Source organism: Haplochromis burtoni, unplaced genomic scaffold (assembly GCF_018398535.1).
Source record: "Haplochromis burtoni strain Fernald_Lab_line unplaced genomic scaffold, NCSU_Asbu1 Contig_750, whole genome shotgun sequence".
NCBI classification, from domain to species: domain Eukaryota; kingdom Metazoa; phylum Chordata; class Actinopteri; order Cichliformes; family Cichlidae; genus Haplochromis; species Haplochromis burtoni.
Window position 1 is genome coordinate 117,087 of NW_024583111.1, and position 19,738 is coordinate 136,824.

Here is a 19,738-nt window from a genome sequence, read left to right on the forward strand (position 1 = left end):
TTACTGGCACACTTGAACAGACGCACAAGACAAAATGCCCACAGTGCATTCTTTAAGTTGTATCTTTCTTAGGCAAGTGTATGCATTCATTGCCTTTGCTTCCAAGTGTAGTAATACACGCATGAATGGAGAAGCACAAAGCTGAATTTAGATGTGCAAGGTAACAAATGACTGTTGGATATATACTGACAGAACAGGTCGAACATGTTTCTGAGGCTATAAAAAAAAATATAGGAAGTGCAAATGTATGTAAATATGTAGCCCAGAGTAATTATCCCATTTCATACTGAATTTTCCCAAAGCATATAATTAACACCTTTTGGAATGAGCAGCTCCTATTTTTATTTTTATTTTATTTCATGGATAAGGTAGAAATTTTTGTTTTATGTTAGGCCATGATTGAAACTACTGAGATAACATGTATACTCTACTCACACTCTTCAGAAAGGCATGTTCCTGGATACTAGAGAAAAGGGCAAATTGTTTATTATAACTGCAGATTCAGGAGGAACAACAGCTTTCATTCTGGTTGTGTAATGGTGGGCCAGCTCTATATCATCCTGAGGTGTGTGGACATTTGCCCACCCAGTCTACCTGTGTTTTGTAGGAGGTAAATCAGGAGTAAGGGTGTTGAGCAAACTGTTGTGGTTTGCTGCTTCACAATTCCAGCAATAAGTCGCTCATTCTCAGTGGGTGCTGGATAATGATGACCAAAACAAATAAGCCTCTTTTTAGTTACTGTGATCAATAACCTTTTGCTTGGTGGCTTTGAACCCACCATCTTCTCTGGTCATATGACAAATTATGCTAAAGTGTTATTATTTCAATATCTGCTCAAAATGCATAGATATATAATTCCGACATAGTTTTAGACCTTTATATAAGTCAGATCAGTATTGTGACAGATGAGATTAAATGGGTTACATTAAATCCGACATAATATTTGTTTTCTAAAATGTCTCAGTCTTCATTGAAAACTTGAACACAGCACTCATAGCATATGTTTGCTCACTGGGTTTAAGCTACTGTGGGAAAACTCCCTGTAAGCCTCATATATTTTCTGTATTTTGGGTAAAATTATTGCTTTGTGACTTTTGTTGGTTTTTTTTAAGTGAATGTATTGCTGGGTCAGGGCATTTTTATCTCTTAACCTCTCTCTAACCTCATATACGAGGTTGACTGTGTGTGAGTTAGACTCTATGTATAAGTATACTGGTTCACTTGGTCTGTTGCACTTGTATGCCTGTCAGTTATGTCTAATGTATGGTTTATGCTTTGACCAATTGGACTGTCCTGTTTAAAGTTTTAAAAATATGAATAAAATGTAGATGAAATAAGAAGGCAGTGAATAAAAGGACAAGATTTTCTATAGGGGGGGCAAATGTTGACCCACACACGTACACAATGAACCTCATCATGTGTTACTATATACCTGCTGTACTACTGGATGCTGTTACAGATACTCTTCTGTATAATCCCCCATGAGACCTTTCAGGGAAACAATACAGAGATAAAACACCACCTAAGTGTGAGATTCAAGCCAGTAAAAGACTTTTCAGGCTAGAGGATGCAAGCTCCTACAAATATTTTATGATAGTTCATCTTTCTTATGCCAATTGTATCATTCTTGGTGTGTATACAAGCTTATTAACAAAAGTATCCACATATTCAAACATAATCAAGTTTCCTGCCAAACAATGCAGAGACACGGAGGTGAACAGCACAAAACAACCAGCTGACAGACAAGAAAATTGCCCAGTTTGAGTCTTGCAGGACAAAAGACGCTGCTGACAAAGATGAAACTGAAGTCTGTGCTGGAACAAAAGCCCGTATACATGGTCCACCTTGCTAATCATCTCCATGGCTGAACTGGTATGGCAAAGTGTGGTGGACCACATGGCACCCTGGCTAACCTTAATGTCCGCTCAGGCGAGTCCATGTTGAGCCAAAGCAGGACATGGACTTGTTGGTCTTTTATCAAAAGACTTTGAGCGTGGACATCATCATGAAGGAAGCGTTGTTTGTGCTCCTTCTCTGACCTTGGCAGGAGTCTCTGGGCATAAATGGCTGCAGGTATCGAGTGTCAGTGAGCAGTTCAAGTTCACCACAGAGAAAACATTACTGTGTTCTAACCAGTTTATAATTACTGACGGTGTTTACAGTAAAATCACCTTAAGTTAAAACTCTGTAATCAAAATGATCAAAGTTTGTTACTTGGAAACAAAAAACAAACTTGCTGATGTCCTTTGCATTGATTTGGTTACATGCCAACATCCACCGCCTTCTTATTTAAATAGGCTAAAAGCTCAGAAGCATTTTTCCTCCTGTTATTGTTGGTGTGGTTTACCATGTTAAAATAGTATATCTGCAGTGTATGGTTCTATGGACACTTGTTTCCAGCACTGAATGAACGAAACTTGAAATTTTTCATTATGAATGGCATTTTTTTTTCAGTTGTGGAAAGAACCTCAATATCGATCACCTGAAATCATGTATCATGTGCAAGCAAAACAAAACTTTAGAAAAAGTAAACGGGGCATGGTTTATATGCCTTTCTAATGACTTCAGATGCACACAGCCACCTTTAAATGAATAGAAAAGAAGTCAGCTAGATGAGTTGAATTTTGCCCTCCAGACAGAACTGTCATCAACATCACTTAAAAAGTGCTTCAAAAGATACCTTTCCATAAGCTCAGCAAGAGTGTTTTCTCATAATATTCCACTAATGACACTAGCATTGAAAGCTGAGTAGTATCCATCATATGCTGGCTGTGAGTTAAAGACACAGATCTGGTGTGCAAAAGATTAAAAAAAGAAAAGAAAACGCTACCTTTCAGGATTTCAAGGTCTTCATAGAGTTGTGAGGCTTCAAAAAATGTGTAACTCAAAGTACAGCAGCAGAGTAAATACATTAGGAACTGTTTCTGAGGGGAGTTGGATGATCCCCCCCCCCAAAAAAATAAAACTCTGAGCTATGAAGCGCTTTATCTTTAGTCACTTTGCATTTGGTAGCTTCTTTAAAATGTCCATGTTAAGTTTGTTGAGGGTGATTTAAGTGGCTGATCAGTCATCAGTCCAAACAAACTGAAAATTAACTAATTCTGGTCCCTGCACAGTTAACTAGTGGTCTAGTCCCCAAAGAACCCCTTTCTGCAGAATAAACAATAAACCTGCTGAGTTTTTTTCTGATATAACTGAATATATTCTTCTACCCATGCTTTACTGTTTTTCAATATTTATTTTATTTATTTATTTATTACAACAAACACATTAATCCAGACTAAATTTGATTAAAAATCCATGACTTCAGTGCGGTGCTGGTTGGTGCCTCCTCAGCTGCATGTTCAGTGGCTGAAGACGGATGGGTTTGCGGCCTCGGAGGTGCACTCCCATTCGAAGGAGCTCATCCTCATCAGAGCAAAACAGTGAAGGCTGGATACAGGGGACAGTGTTTATGTGGGCGCCAAGCACCAGTAGGAATGGAGGTAAGACAGCAGCTGTGGTCAAACTGACCTGCTCAGGAAGGCCCAGAGACAAATAGTGAGCCTCACTGAGCCTTTGTGCTGTTTTTGTTTCATTTCGGATTATCTCCTGCAGGTTCTTCATCAGGACCAACCTGATGTGGTGGAGTTTCTGGGAGCTGACAAAGAGCTCCAAAAAATCTTGTATTGCTGTCTTTCCATCTGTAAACCTCTGAAACAGTAGCTGTGAGACAGAAACACATACAGAAGGCGTTTTGCAGAGCACAACTTGGCTCCAGCATCAATCTGAAATGTTTGTGGGTATTAAAGTGGGAAAAATTTAGCTTGCTGTTCATATATATTTGGAAACTGACACAAGTTTTGTTTTTTTTAACTGTTTAATGAAACATATTCCAATGGCAGTTATATAAAGGACATGGGCATACTGTCTAGACTCTTAGCTTTCATTTGAAGGTATCAACATTCAAATTGGATGAAGGGTTTAGGAGTTTCAGCTCCTTAACATGTGCCACCCTCTTTTTAAAAGAACCAAAAGTAATTGGACAATTGACTCAAAGTCTATTTCAAGGGCAGGTGTGGGCAATTCCTTCATTATGTCATTGTCAATTAAGCAGATAAAAAGCCTGGAGTTGATTTGAGGTGTGGTGCTTGCATTTGGAAGATTTAGCTGTGAACAGACAACATGGGTCAATGCAGGTGAAACGAGCCATCCTTAAGTTGCTAAAATAGAAAAATTATGGTTTTGTACAAAACTAAAATTAGAAAAACATTGTCTCTGTCCAAATACTTTTCGACCAAACTCTATATTTATTGTATTTTTAGGATTATTTTTATAATGGGATAATAGTTTGCCACAACTTTGCCAGACAGAGTGAACATATTGAGCCAACGCAGGGATATTACTCCTGAATTAATATAAATGTGAAAAAAACAAAAGAATCCTATGTTTTGTTTATTTTTTTTATTTACTTGGCAAACCTTTTATTCCTACAGATCTTGATCCTGCAGATCTTTCTGATGTAATCCAGTGAGATTTAGTTACTATCATCTTATTAACAACAAGGTATTTGAGTGTGTTGATTAAAGAAAATACTTCACTGATCACAGATCAACAAAGTGGCTCTGCAAATTATTAAAAAAAAAACAACCCAAAAACATTGTTTCCTCACCTCAGACTCCTCCTCTGCATGTCTGATCTTGTTCAGGAGACACCAGTGAGCATAATGAACACTGTATTTTTCTGCTATAATGAGAAATGAAAGTGTTTCAGCATGTTGTCTAAATAGTTTTTGGACAGGCAAAGAAAATCAGACCAGAAGGGATTTCACTTACCGAGTTGATCTTGTTTGGCCTGAATGATGCTTCTGAGTTTCTTCAGCTCCTTGTACTTCGCTGCAAGCAGCAGCTTTGCATCTCTAAATTTGGGTTTCTGGCTAAGATTGACTTTGGCCAGCATTTGATTTGAAATCTGTGTCTTTTGCGCAGCCTGCTGGAGCCTCTGAAACTAAAAAAGCACCACATCTTGTTTTAGAAACAAGAAATGAATTAGTGCTGTGCTTGTCCCCTATATGTGCAAAAGTAAACAACAGCAGACCCAAGATGTTTGATTGATTAATCAACTGGGAGGAATGTATTAGTCGCTATTATAAGGTTTGTTTAAATCTCTTTTTTAAAGCAATAAATATTAAATGCTTGATAGTCAAAGATTTTAAAATGGAAGAGGTCCTACTGTGAATTTATGATGATAATAATAATTAGTTGATGATTTTATAACACTGACGAATAGTAGGACATTGACAGGGACCATTTTTATGTAACAAGTATGAATACTTTTAATATTTCTTAGAGTATGTTACTGTGTGCCATTAGTACTTCGCAGAAGTAGAGTAACCTACTTAACACATTTACCACCCAATGCTCTCAATTAACCATGTTGGTAATTACGAAAATAATTTTCTCCCTGTCTTTATTTACATGTGTGCACATTATATTTGTAGTTTTAACATATAATTATTGTTTTTATCCATCAATTTTGAAATAAATTTGGAGTAACAAATTATAAAGCATATTAACATTTTTCTTTTTATTAAGATGCCAAATTACAGTTATTTACTTCACTTATTTACTTCTCGGAGATCTCAAGGGTGCAGGCTCAAATTTGGGAAACGTGGTCTAATGAATTTGTTAAGCGCTGCACTTTTAAAAGAATCCGAATACTTCTTATTCGTGTTAGTTTAAACATCTTTTTCACTCACCTTTTCACTGCTCCTGGCCATGTGAGTTATTTTGTCCTCGTCTTCCAGCAGCTCTCGCAGCTCTCTGGTTCTGCGGACGCCGAAGTGAAACCGGACCGGCAGAGACATGCTGACCGTCCGTGCTCTGGATGCTCTCTGTCTCCTCAGTATAACACCTGCTGGCTCCTGAAGCGTCCTTCGGGAGCTGTTGATGCTGCATTCAAAGACAGTCAGAGGTTATACTGCAGAACTTGTGGAAGTAAACATGAATCTTCCTTTGAAAGTTTGACATCCTGGAGAAAGAAATGTTTTGTATTTTTTGTTGTTGTAATTTTTGCTACTTCCTGCCGTAGCAAAGTTAAACTAAAACATATTTATGTTTTAGTTTAACTTAAATAATAACTTTAGTTATTGGTTAAATAATAGCCAATAACAAAATTGGTAAAAATGCTTCTTTAAGCTTGTGTGAACCTTTCACACAAAAAGGTCTGTGTGGTTTTCTTTGGGAGTGTCTTAAAACTGAGTTTGAATCTGTAAAAATACCTGAAACACATCATCTATTAATGAATCAAGGACTTGGGAAAAAGCCTTTGAAGATAATGCTGGTAGTTATTTATTCTTGTCAATAAATTACATAAATAGTTTCCTTGCCATGCTTAATATTTGTTCAAGATGAGTTCTAGAGAATTTCAAAATAATTTAAAAGAATTGTAACTTGTAATGATTAAAGACCTTAGTATTTATATACTGCATACTTTTTATATAAATCTGCTGTATTTATCACAGTAAAGGATGAAAAGAAAACGGCAGTGCACAGCATATTGTGAGAGTGTGTGTTGTTGACATATTGTCGCTATCACTGTGGGATTATTCTTGGTTTTGTGTGTCTCTGTTGTCTAGCCTTGTCCTGTCTTGATCACCATGTCAACATGACCACTGCTGCCCTCAGAATAACTGAGGCTATATGTAGCCTCAGTTAATCCTTAAGTCCAGCGCTGCCGTCCGTCAGTGAAAGTCCTGCACTGAGACTGAGAGGCGCTTCATGTCCAGACAACATTCAGATTTACCACCACAGCTCTGAACACAGGACATGTCCACTGGGTGAGGAAGCGATTTTGCTTGTACTTAATTTTTTAAAATTTTGCATAGGGATGTGTTTTACTGTGTGTGTGGTATGCTGAAGACGGTTCTAATGAGGTTATATTTTAGTTTTTTTTTGCATTTCTTAGGTCCTTTTCTCCTTTTTAAAAATTTATAACAACATTACTTTTTAAATGTGCAAATTGTGTCGTCTTGAAATATTACAGATCTTCACAAAAAGCTTTGCAGTTCTCAGTTTTGCATTATGGGCAACAGAAGTCTTGCTCATAAAGAGTTAATGGTTATCTGCACCTTCTGATTGTTAGGATTTCTCCTTTTCTGTGTCTTTGCCTTTGTTTCTGTTCACATCACTTCTTATCTTATCTATGCTTGTGCTGGAGTTTGCAGAAGTCATTATTTATATAACTCCAAACTCCTCAAAGGATTATTTCAACTCACAAACCACAAACGGGCCTTTCTCTTAACCAGACTTTCTATTTGCACAAAAAGCACGACACATTTTATTGTTCGCAAAAGTTTGCAGAAAAAGTGTGAAAAGAGTCCTGTGAGTCTGTGATTGCTGCATGTTGTGAGTAAATAAGAAATAATTAGGGCATGGAGGGGATGAACAACAACTAACAAACAAGGTTAGGTTGATATTTCGAGTTTTTTCGTACGTACGTTTAAAAGTTAGTCCTCTGTAGTATGGCTTCAGAGCAATCACTAGAATTTTAATTTTGCTAGTTATTAAAACAAAATCACTGATGTGAAACTCTTATTTTGACACGATGTGCTAAAAGCTGTCCTTTCACTTTTCAGCACATCTCTTTTCATTTTTTCTGTCCCTCCATGAAATTGTGATTTTTCTTTCTCAGTACATGAGCTGTAGTTTGAAGTATTGTGGTTATTCACTGTCTCATTAGTTATCACTGCACCAACCTGAAGTGAACAGTCACTTGTTTTGGTTACGGGCAGTTTTTTGCTAAGACTGCAAAGACTCCTGAGACAGTTAATGTTCATGTGTTTTCAGTGTTACAGGACAAGCATTACTTTCTGTTTCTGGGTTCTGGTTCCTGGTTGGATTTTATTCTTATTCATTTCTTGTGTTTGTAGTGTCCCAGTGTTTCTGTCTTTTCCTCTCTGTCTTGCCTTACGTTGGTAGTTTCTCTTCCCTGTGTGTCATCTCACTCATCTGTACTTTATCTCATCGTCTTCACTCACTCCTTTTCCATGTGTGACTTGTCTTCTCCTGTCTGAGTGTCCTTGTTTGCGATTGCCCGCCCTGTCTTAATTGTCTTGTTGTGTAATCAGTCCTCTGTATATAATTAGTCACGTCTTTCCTTTTGTCCTTTGTCAACAAGTCTGTTTTGGCTCCCGCTAACTCTTATGATCTGAAAACCTCATCCAGATCATAAGAGCCCAATTTTGTTTTACACCTTTGGACTTTTGAAACGGCATTTTTCTCCTTTTACTACTAAAGACCAAATTTACCACATCTTCACGTGACACTTTAACATCAGATTGTTTATATTTTACTCTCAACTCTTATGCAGTCAAATAACAACAACATTGCCGGGCTTCTTCTTTATTCCACAAATTCTGGTGCCTACATTACCCACAATGCAACAGTTGCTGCGGCTTTAGTGCAGAAATAAATCTAAAAATATCAAGGCATCCTGCTGTTTTAAAGTCACAAAAATCATATAAGGAGATTTTTGGATATTATTGCATGTTTGTATATTTCAATAACAGAACACTTAAGAACAGTTGTGCAAAGTAATTAAACCCAACATTTCAATAGTTCAACTTTAAATTTTTCAAAAAAAGTGATAAAGGTGATAAATCTTGTGGTGACCTGGCTGCATTATGGTGTACTATATGATTAAATGTTTGCATACAAATAAAGAGATAACAGTTTTAATCCTACCTGTGTGCCTCCTTTTAGATTTACTATAAATGTTAAAAATCAGTCATTATTTTAGTTAATCTTCTGTCTCTATTGGATTTAAGGCAAAAATGTAACCAGATGCTCGGAAATGCCATAGCATTGTAGTCTTATCAAAAACAAATGCAAAGACAGTCAGAAGGTCAGAGTTACATCTACAGTGACAGTGTCACCCTGAGGCGTTAGCCAACATCCCACAATCTGTCTGTACAGACTCTAACAAGGTTGGAAAACCTGCTCCTTTAATGTGTGTCTTAATGAGAGGCAACATTGAACCTCATCGCCACAGATGTAGATGCACTGACTCTTGGTGTGGTCACAGCCAGCAATATTATGCATTAAGATGTTAATATTGTATTAAAATGCAGCAGAACATTTTTGTATGAATCAGAGCTGATGCAAATGTCAACACAGAAGTACTATTCAAAAAAAAATCGAAGCAACATATTTGACAGAGGCTATGCAGTAGTACTTTCTTCCAGTCAAAGATCTCAGTATCAAAATCTCGTCATGCCTCTGTTTCTGCTTCAACCTGTCAGCACCATGATGCGTCCTCTAGCTCTTCACCAAAACATCTCTGGGACGCTGAGCTGTGAGTGAGTCAGAGTTAACCACCATGAGCGCTGACACCGTCAGCAGGCCAGAGCTGGAATTGGAGAACAACGGCGAGCTTGCTGACTTGGTAGCAGCCATGAACGTGGCCGCCAACCGTTTAACCCCTCCTAATGGCTACAGGTCGGGTGGTCCAAGGACCACCAACACCAACCGAATTCACCTCTCAGACAGGAAAATGTCTCTGCAGGAGAGAGGGAGTCGCATGGCCCGACAGCCAACCATTGAGACCAAACGTGTGTCAATCACTGGCGTTGATGTGAGATATTCTTACATAATTTTCACATTATTTTTAAATAATTTGATATTTTACTGATCAGATAATGGAATTCTATCCTTCACTTATGTAGGATTGTATCCAGCTTAACCAGTATAAACTAAAGGAAGAGATTGGAAAGGTAAATTAAAATCATGATATAGCATATACTCTGGTAATACAGAAGTGAGGGAATGCGATTTATGAACCTTTTTACCTTTGGTGTTTCACTCCAGGGTTCGTATGGAGTAGTGAAATTGGCTTATAATGAAGATTCAGAAGAGCACTATGTAAGTCAAAAGATTAAACTATACTGAAGTATTTACATGTCAGTTTGCCTTTATTACCACAATTTGCTTTATTTAATTCATTTAGGCAATGAAAGTAGTTTCAAAGAAGAAGCTGATGAGGCAGTGTGGATTTTTGCGTGAGTGCAAAAGTATTCTTAGTCATAAGTATTAATTCCCTTTTGGCATTTTTGCTGTGGTTTTAGTGGTTATGTGTGTGTATGTATGTGTATACATTCCAGGCCGCCTGCCAACCTCAGGGTCAAAGTCACAGCAGGATCCGTTCCCTAAAGCCGCCTTGCCTCTGGAGAGCGTGTACAAGGAGATCGCCATCCTGAAGAAACTGGACCATCATAATGTTGTCAAACTGATCGAGGTTGGTACGAGGACTCAGTCTTACAATCTCATTGGAAGCTTAGAACAACACAAATAAACACAGCAAACATTTCAGCTTTGAATGAAAGTTGTGCTGAAGTATGCACGATATTGAATGCAATGAACACTTTATAATAGAAAAGTCTTTTTCTGCTTTTAATACAGAGCGGAATGCAACTTGGAGGCAGGGACAATATCATGGTGATTGGATAATATGTTGGATTAAGGTTCAAGCAGAGATGCAGGGAAATGGTGGCTTATACAGAGTCACAGAGTGATTCCCCACAGAAGTGACGTCTTCAACATGCTTCGTATCATGAGCTGTTATTTGATCCAGGAAAAAGGCAGATATTAGATAGTGTTGGTGGGTGGTTTAAGCCCCTTCGCAATGGAAAACGTACACACTAATGTATAGTGACAAATATCAGGCTTTTGTCTTGAATTCTCCCAGTGGATTCACTCTGTAGTAATCACTGATATTTATTCTTTCTAGAAAACATAACGAGCAACTTCTAAAGTTGTCCCTGCTGTTGGCAGCTTCAAACCTCCAGCAATGAACTAAAAAGAATCTGCTCACATCTGGTTTTTGTCTTCAGTTCGGTACCATACACATTGCTGGGTGAAATGATTCTGCATTAGTGACTGGTGTAAGGTCCAACCCCAGTCTGCAGTGATGGAAACATCTCACGGCTGATTTAGACTTCGGCAGTGAATCTTCGTAGAGCTTATGACGTAACCTATGTATGTGGTTGACGCGGTTGCCAGCATGCATCCCTGTGTGTAGTGTTAATTACATTGTGGTCACGGCCCAGTATTTTATGTGGTGCCAGCCACAATAGAAACAAATAAAAAAAACCCTCTGATGTATTTCCCTGGTAGGTCAGGGTTTTTTTGTGTGTGTTTTTTTTTCTCTGGAGGAAAACATATCTATTGCTCAGGTTTTTCCACATCTTTGAACATTCCCTCACATTCACGTCAATCGTTTTTCAAAATCTCCCTTCAAGAATTGTGGACATATTATGCTGAGGTAATGTTGTTATTTTCTTACTGATACACTCAAAAACTGAGGCTGGAAATGCACAGGAGGAGTAAAAAATAGGCCAATTCAGCCTGAATCAATGAGAGGTGTAGGTACATTTTCAGAGCGCTGGACGTCAGGTTACATTTTAAGATTTTAGAGCGTCTTGGGGTTAAAACGTACCTACAGTGTAGATTTAACAGAGGTTAGTTACCAGGTGAGGGCAGCACTATTGCCTCACAGCAGTGGGTTCAAACCCGAGTACTGACCGCTCTTCTGTGTGGAGTTTGCATGTTCACCCTGTGCCTGAGCACTGGTTGCTCTTGCCAATGAAAAACATGCCAGATTAACTGTGCCTATGTCATCCCATAATTAATCTGATAATTTACACTTCCTGGTTATATTAATGTAGAAAACCAAAACCATCTATTTCTTCTATCCCTGTTTGAGTCAGTCTTTGTAAAAGATGTTTAAAAACAAACAAACACTGTAACTGTGTCACTGGCCTTTGTGCTGCTTCCTTGTGCCTAAAATGTGCTTGTGGTGGACAGAATGATAGACTAGAAAAAGACTAAACTTTCTCCACTAGCAATGGGAAAGGAGCCAAAGACTTATTATTTTAATAATGATGATGATGATGATGATAATAATAATAATAACAACAACAACAACAACAACAACAATAATAATAATAATAATAATAATAATAATAATAATAATAATAATAATAATAATAATAATATTATAAACATCAGTTACTGTGTCTTCCAGGTGCTGGATGATCCTGATGAAGATGGACTTCACATGGGTAGGCAATAATTTATATTTATTATAATTTATGAATCTATTTTGCCTCAATATTGTTTTCAATAAGAAGGCAAGAAGTCATTAAAATCTCATTTTAATCTGTCTTCAAGCCTTCGAATTGGTGACAAAAGGGTATGTTGTTGTGCTTTCATGTATTCTATTGAGCTCTGAATTGGGATTTTATTGAGTTGGGGATGCCACCATGATGATTAGATACAGCATGACTATTTAATGTACGTTTCTGCTTTTGTGCACCTCTCATGTTGGTCAGACCGGTGATGGAGGTGCCTACTGACAACCCTCTAACGGAGCAGCAGGCTCGCTTTTACTTCAGAGACGTTGTCCTTGGAATAGAGTACTGTAAGTACACAGACTTTCTGACACATTTTTATCTGATTTTACATATCTGTTCAGTTGCATCCACTTCACTCATAAGCCTCAAGGCAGGAATGGGTGAATATCTGTGTCTACAATTTGTTTCCATATGAAATTAAGCCCAAATGATCGTTCCTGTCACAGCTACACATTTCAAAACGATTAGCAACTTAACTAAGTTGATTTTACTAACTGCAAATATGTTCATCATGAGCTTTTACAATATCAAGCTGAGGTGTGTGGAGACCAAAAGCAGTCAGGATCTGTCTCAGATCCAGGAAGACACCCTGGAGAGGAGGATGTCCTCAATTATGTCTCTTCAGTAGCTTGGGAATGATTCAGTATCCTGCTGGAAAAGCTGGAGGATGTCTTTGGGGCAGTGAGGTCTGGTGTTTCTGCTTTGACAGCTGCCCCTGTGATCTGGGTCAGATAAGCTGTTGGATAATATTTGACTTTAAAAGAAAAATATTTGAGAAAATATTCAAAGGTTAATTTTAAGCTGTTTTTTAACTTTAGAATATAAAACTGTACATAAATAATAAACTTAACAGGAAAAATGTAAATGTAATGTAAATTAATGTTAAATCTATATTTTTTTGTGCAGTACACTACCAAAGGATTATTCACAGGGACATTAAACCATCTAATCTGCTGTTGGGAGATGATGGCCACGTCAAGATAGCAGACTTTGGTGTGAGCAAAGAGTTTGAGGGGACAGACGCCCTTCTGTCAAGCACAGCGGGGACGCCGGCCTTCATGGCTCCGGAGATGATGACCGAACACGAGCAGAGCTTCAGTGGAAAAGTGAGACAATCTTTTCCCTATTGGTCATCAGTGATTTAACTATGCTTTGATTTTACATATCAGGCTGTGTCAGTTGAGAGAAAGTATCAAGAAGTGATGCTTAGCGAACCAGCTGAGAGCCTTTCAGTGGTGTCACTGTGATCATTTGTGTTTATTTGCCAGGCATTAGACGTGTGGGCGATGGGAGTCACACTGTACTGCTTCGTCTTTGGGATGGTAAGCATGTTTGCAGCATGATGCTTGTAGATTAATACACTTTTACATCAGCCGTTTAACATTTGAATCCCTTTTCTTCTATTTTTCCTGCTTTAGTGTCCTTTTTATGATGAATACATAGTTTCTCTACACAACAAGATAAAGAACAAACCTGTGGAGTTTCCAGAGACGTAAGCAAACTGTAGGATTGTTCAGTAGACAATCTCAGATTTTGACTTTCAAGGTTTGTGTAAATGTTCTATGTAGATACATAAGACTAAAATATGGTAGGACCAGTATGGGTTAAAATCGTAGTTTCTTATAGATTCATTGAATAGATTTCTCCTGAAATCAGGCAAGAAATGGGAACAAATCAATTTGCTTTTGGTTTCTGATCATTTATTTGACTATAATTTGTTATTTTCTTTATTCATAAGTGTTTTATCAAATCTAGTTAAAGGTAAGGAGTCAGTAATTTGTGTTTTTACTTTAATTCATTTATCTTCTGTCAGCTAGCTGTTTTTTTCATCGGCGCTTTAAATATTTTATAAACTTGTGCTCACTTGTTTAGCATTTTGGAACTTACTGACATTCAGTCTATAATGATTTGATATTTAATATTATTGTATAATATAATATTATTCATCAGTAGCTTCATGTCACATGTTAACATACCTAAATGTGTTTAATTCCTATCCACTTATTTTTCTGACTCTTTTATTTTGACAGGCCATTAATAAGTAATGAACTGAAGGAGCTCATTGAAAGGATGCTGGATAAAAACCCTGAAACAAGAATCACCATCCCAGAAATTAAGGTGAGAAGGAAAATCTATCACATCTACATCCTAGAATCACAGAAATAACATCAATTATAATGAACATATGTGGTCCGGATACAGCTCCATCCGTGGGTGACAGAGAACGGTGCAAATCCTCTCCCTCTGGAGGAGGAGCACTGCACGGTTGTTGAGGTCACTGAGGAGGAGGTGCAGAACAGCATTAAACTCATCCCCAGCCTCTCCACGGTGGTGAGTCGCACACATCTGATTGATCATGCAAAGACCACAGTACCTGCAGCTGGCTGCTGATTTAAAAAAAAATACTGTATTGTGTGGCTTTAAATTTGAATGTGTTAAAATAACACAACAACAACAACAATGAAAAGAAACAAAAACATCTCATCTGCATGTCTTAAATGTTCATCTGGTAGTACAACTGAATTACTTCAGTCCTTTATGCTTCAAAACCACACAAGAGAAAAGAGAGAAAGCACACAAAAGTAACGGTAAAATGGTTAAAAAAATCAGTGGGTTATTATGATTTTGAAGTGCTCAGACCTCCTGCCTCCAGAAGCATGCATTAGAAGACATATTGCATGCTTAACAATAAGAATTGCTGTAATTGGGATAATTTTTTAAAATTATTTTTACATTATATAATAGAATTAAAAACTAAGATTTGCAGCTCAACAGTTTACCAAAAATGTAAATCAAATGGGAATTCACTGATACTTTCTCTGATGTCCCTCAGATTCTTGTGAAGTCCATGCTGAGGAAGCGGTCTTTCAGTAATCCCTTTGAGTGTCAGGGCAGACGGGCGGAGAGGTCCATGTCTGCCCCTGGAGGTCTTCTTACGTAAGTAGCCTACTCTGCAAATCCTGCCTGCGCCGCTCTGCCAGACTGCCAGCTCTGCGATTAGGCCTCTAACAAAGCAAAGCAGCGAGCAGATGCTTGGATAAAAATAGATCAGTTCATATGTAGAGTCTCTTTCCCATATTACACATAGGAGATCTACAGTTCCAGCATATCAAGAGCATTAATCTTCAAATACCGAGTAGCTCTTACACTGTATTTGTTGTGTCCTTAAACGAGCAGCAGGCAGATAAAAGCATTTGTCCTCTCCTGATAAGCTAAGTGGGAGCCCCCGGTGGCAGCGGTAGTGGCTGCGCTGCTTTTGTTTTCCATTAACGGTCTGTGGGGGGCACAGCTAATTACACCTCCATGAGAAGAGATGAGAAGCTACATCCTCCTCCACACTTACCCAGCTACCAGCAGTACTACAGCACAGAGCTGCAGTCTCCCACTCAGCAAAATATGTGAAGCCCATCTGACACATGTGATGAGTAAATGCTGAAATCTTCTGATCATTTGAGCTAATAATTGCAACGCTTTTTAAATCAAATTAAAGGCAGAAATATTCCACACTCTGAAAGGTATTGATTGGTGCTCCAGCCAGCTTAAAGAAGATCAAAACTTTTTAGATTGATCTTCTTGGAGGGATGACGTAGTGCGGCACTTTGATCCAGGTCAGAATTAACTTCATGTTTAGCTTGAGCCAGGTTCATCTTCCAACGCATTATCATAGTATAATACTAACAAATGGGGGGGGGTTAGACATTTTTTAAAAAATTCCAGCACAAATTACAATAATATATAACAATAATATATTATTAATGGACGATCACAGAAGTAGATTTATTCTGTTTCTTAGTCCATTGCTTGATTTTATTTTGACTGCTTGTACGCTCAAGTTTTTCAGTCATTGGAAAAAAAACCTGGTGGGCAAAAATAGCTCAAAAAAGTGATCTTATTCATCTTATTTACGTATAACCACAAAATTAATGAATTGAACTCACTGATCTTTTTCTGCAGAGAACATGTCTATCAGTAAAATATGAAGCACTAGCCAGCAGCAAAAACAGCTACCATCACTCAAAATCTGGATAACAGCACCTCACAATCTTACACAGTAACACAATACATGTAAAAACTGAAATGTAAAAACAAAACTTTGCAAATGAATGACTTTCATTCTACACATAACACACCCAAAATCCACAACACGCTCTTTTGTACAGATTGAAAGAGTTGTTAAAGATTAAGGCTACAATTAAGATCAGCAGTTCCTGCACTTCTCTTGTATTTATGCTAAGCCAGTATCAGGCTGTAGCTTCACATTCATAAATCTAAACAGACATTTAGCTGTCATCACATTTTTGATCTAACTCTCAAGCAAAAAGCAATTTTCCCCAAAATTTCTGTCCACAACCAACTGCTGCGTTTCTAAAGTAAAATTTGTGTTTGTCATAAACTGCATTACAAACTTTAAATCCTGGCCTCTTACGTCACATCTCCTTCTTACAGTGGTTCTTGGGGCTTACTGGGGTCTTCGTCTCACCTTCATCCTTCCTTGAGGTAAATTTTTAAGCATTTAGGCTGAGCTCAGATGCTTCATACTTAGTGGAGCTCATCGGTTGTTTGTTCAACCTTAAGAGGATTTAGGAGGAACAAGACAACACAAATCTCTCAGCAACGAGCTGTACCAAAAATAAAAGGACACATGGCGTTGTTGACAACTGCTTTGTGTTGGCTTTTCCTCCCTCTTGCGTCCTATTGAGGTTGATGTTGGGGGGCAAGTGATAAGCTTTGCTGTGAAGGACGAGTACGCCATAACATTTGTAGTCTAGTGTGACCCCTCCTCCCTCCTCTTCCTCACATGCAATCTCACATAGTGCTGCACCTTCAACGACATGACTGAGCATTTGTCGCCTGCAGGAAAGTCAGCAGAGAGGGAAGCAGAGAAGGAGAGTTGGAGGACTTGTATGAAGATGAAGCTTTTACAGAGAGTGCTGATTAATCTGGCTCACATGGATTTAAAACACAGAAAGTATGTTTTTGTACATTTATTTGTGTCTTTTTCTCTTAATTCTTTTGTTCGTTGTTGCTTTTGACATTAGAGGAGAAAATTGTGGTCATTTTGTAAATTTACTGAATATTCAAGTAAAGATTTGTAGTGCATGAAAATACAGAAAAAGATGATATTATCTTCCATCCGGGCTTAAAAAAGTAAATATACTCCATGAAGATGAAGATATTTTTACATTTTCCTACAGCTGTTGAAGATAACAAAATATAAACTATTGAAACAATGACTGAATCACGTTTCTTCTGTCACGCTTAGTTTTGTTGCGTTGACTATTAAACACTAGATGGCAGCCTTGAGAAAACCTATTATTTCATAATGACTTTTATTTGAATGTTTCTAGGTTGACAGCATTAAACTATCAGTGGCTGCTACAGCTGTGCACGCATGAATGCACACTTCTTCATTACCACTATTTCTAATGATTCTGTATATCGGCTGTTCTTCATGCTTTTGACCAGTAGAGGGAAGCATTATGCAGCAATTATACAAACTCAAACTCAACAACCTGCCCTGCTGAAGGACCCTTAAGCATATATGTGTATATATATATACACACACACACATATATATATATATATATATATCCTTAAGCTGAAAAATATAGGGAGAATCATTTTTTTCTTAAATGATCAATCACGTTTATTTGCCACTGTTAAGATGTTTTATCCGGAGTGTATTATATCACAACCCTCCTCTCTTCTTGTGCAGCAAAAATAGATGTTTCAGTAGTGAGGACGAGGCGTGATGCTGCAAAATTTAAAATCCCTGAGCAAGAGTGCCACTGCCAATCACCATCACAGCTTCACAGTAACAGCACAACGCCCTGATCAGCACAGATTTCAAGTTTATCGCACTGAGCTGGATTTAGAGAGGCAGGCTTCACCGTAGTACAGGTGGGCTGAAGGTTTTTCTGGGGTTGCGTGTAGTAGGTGGAACAATATCTCTCATAGTCTGAACAGCAGAATATGGAAAAGATACAAAGGCAACAAGTAGAGAGTAAAAAAAAAAGGAAAAGGTAAAGACCAATAAAAGAGATATGAGCTGGTACCATGTGATTGCGGTGGAGAAGCTCGAACACAGAGCTCACATTGTCAAAGGAGCTCCAGATAAAGGTGTAGAGCTCGGGTTTGATGAGTTGTTGCTTGCTTCTAACTACATGATAAGATGTTACATTGGCTCTTTCAATAGATTATGAAGTCATCTGTCTCTCTCATCTTCATCTGTCTGACCATGTTAATCAGACAAAACATACTCTTCGCATCTCTCTATTCTCCCTCTACACTGCTGTGGTAGAATACCTGATTTAGCACCCATGTTTCACAGGATGAACATCACAGCTATTGATAATCTTTTAACATATTTTATTTCAAATAAAAAAGATGTTCCTGTACGTGTTTCTCAATAAAACCCCATTCATGTTCACCAATTATTTTGAGTCAGACAAAGGAAAAGTTAAATCAGACAGTGATATAATGCCATGAGTGTCAAATCTAATTAACAGTTCCATTTTCAAAACAGGAATAATAAAATTAAATATCAGGATGAGTTTGTCATTGTCCATTAAATAGGCTTGATTTCAACTGGATTATTCTATTTCCTGACTTGCAGAAAAAAAGTGGCACAGTTTAAAGTACAACATTATAAATAAGAGTTAAATCTTAAAGAATAATAGAGAGAAATTGTCACCAGAGCGTGAACAGCTAAAGCTAATTAACCCCCTTTTCTTTCAATTAATAAAAATACTTTAATGCTCCAGAATCTTAGTAACTCTGTTTTAATATTACATAACAAAAAACAGCTGAATCTCAGTTTGTAACCAAAAGAAAGACTGGCCCGATTAATCGTGTTAATCTTTTTGCTCACTTGATGACAATTTATACTCCTTGTTATCACCTGTTACTCATAAAAATGTATGGTAGTCTTTATATATTTTTAGCTGACACTAATCTGTTACATTTTAAAAATGCAATAGCAGTGATATAAATTATGGCACAGAGAGAGTGAAGAGAGATAATGTAGATTTACAAGGAGGGAAAACAGTACACCTCTCTGAACAGTGTCTGGGAGGCTGTGGTTGCTGCTGCACGCAATGTTGATGGTGAACAGATCAAAACACTGACAGAATCCATGGATGGCAGGCTTTTGAGTGTCCTTGCAAAGAAAGGTGGCTATATTGGTCGCTGATTTGTTTTTGTTTTGTTTTTGAATGTCAGAAATGTATATTTGTGAATGTGGAGATGTTATATTGGTTTCACTGGTAAAAATAAATAATTGAAATGGGTATATATTTGTTTTTGTTAAGTTGCCTAATAATTATGCACAGTAATAGTCACCTGCACACACAGATATCCCCCTAAAATAGCTAAAACTAAAAACAAACTAAAAACTACTTCCAAAAACATTCAGCTTTGATATTAATGAGTTTTTTGGGTTCATTGAGAACATGGTTGTTGTTCAATAATAAAATTATTCCTCAAAAATACAACTTGCCTAATAATTCTGCACTCCCTGTATGTGAGCTCATAGCTAAACTGAGAAAATACCTTTGACAGTAATGGGAC

The 19,738-nt window shown here is 37.6% G+C and overlaps 2 protein-coding genes across 2 annotated transcripts; one reads left to right on the forward strand and one right to left on the reverse strand.

Annotated features, from left to right (window-relative positions):
- Nucleotides 1-3,258: 3,258 nt before the first annotated feature.
- LOC102303037 (vacuolar protein sorting-associated protein 37D-like) lies at nucleotides 3,259-5,059 on the reverse strand. Its single transcript, XM_014330716.2, has 3 exons — nucleotides 4,815-5,059; nucleotides 4,652-4,725; nucleotides 3,259-3,705 (listed from the first exon to the last, which is right to left on the reverse strand). Exons 1-3 carry the CDS (start codon nucleotides 4,936-4,938, stop codon nucleotides 3,307-3,309), a joined length of 597 nt encoding a protein of 198 aa, XP_014186202.2. The 5' UTR covers nucleotides 4,939-5,059; the 3' UTR covers nucleotides 3,259-3,306.
- Nucleotides 5,060-5,667: 608 nt separating this feature from the next.
- Nucleotides 5,668-17,727, forward strand: camkk1b (calcium/calmodulin-dependent protein kinase kinase 1, alpha b). Its single transcript, XM_005951297.3, has 18 exons — nucleotides 5,668-5,975; nucleotides 6,617-6,817; nucleotides 9,281-9,612; nucleotides 9,704-9,751; nucleotides 9,846-9,899; nucleotides 9,985-10,036; nucleotides 10,139-10,272; nucleotides 12,061-12,097; nucleotides 12,207-12,228; nucleotides 12,368-12,456; nucleotides 13,076-13,275; nucleotides 13,438-13,491; nucleotides 13,588-13,661; nucleotides 14,200-14,287; nucleotides 14,372-14,500; nucleotides 15,003-15,106; nucleotides 16,616-16,666; nucleotides 17,027-17,727. The coding sequence occupies exons 3-18, from the start codon at nucleotides 9,358-9,360 to the stop codon at nucleotides 17,106-17,108; spliced, it is 1,473 nt and encodes a 490-aa protein (XP_005951359.1). The 5' UTR covers nucleotides 5,668-5,975; nucleotides 6,617-6,817; nucleotides 9,281-9,357; the 3' UTR covers nucleotides 17,109-17,727.
- The last annotated feature ends 2,011 nt before the right edge of the window (nucleotides 17,728-19,738 follow it).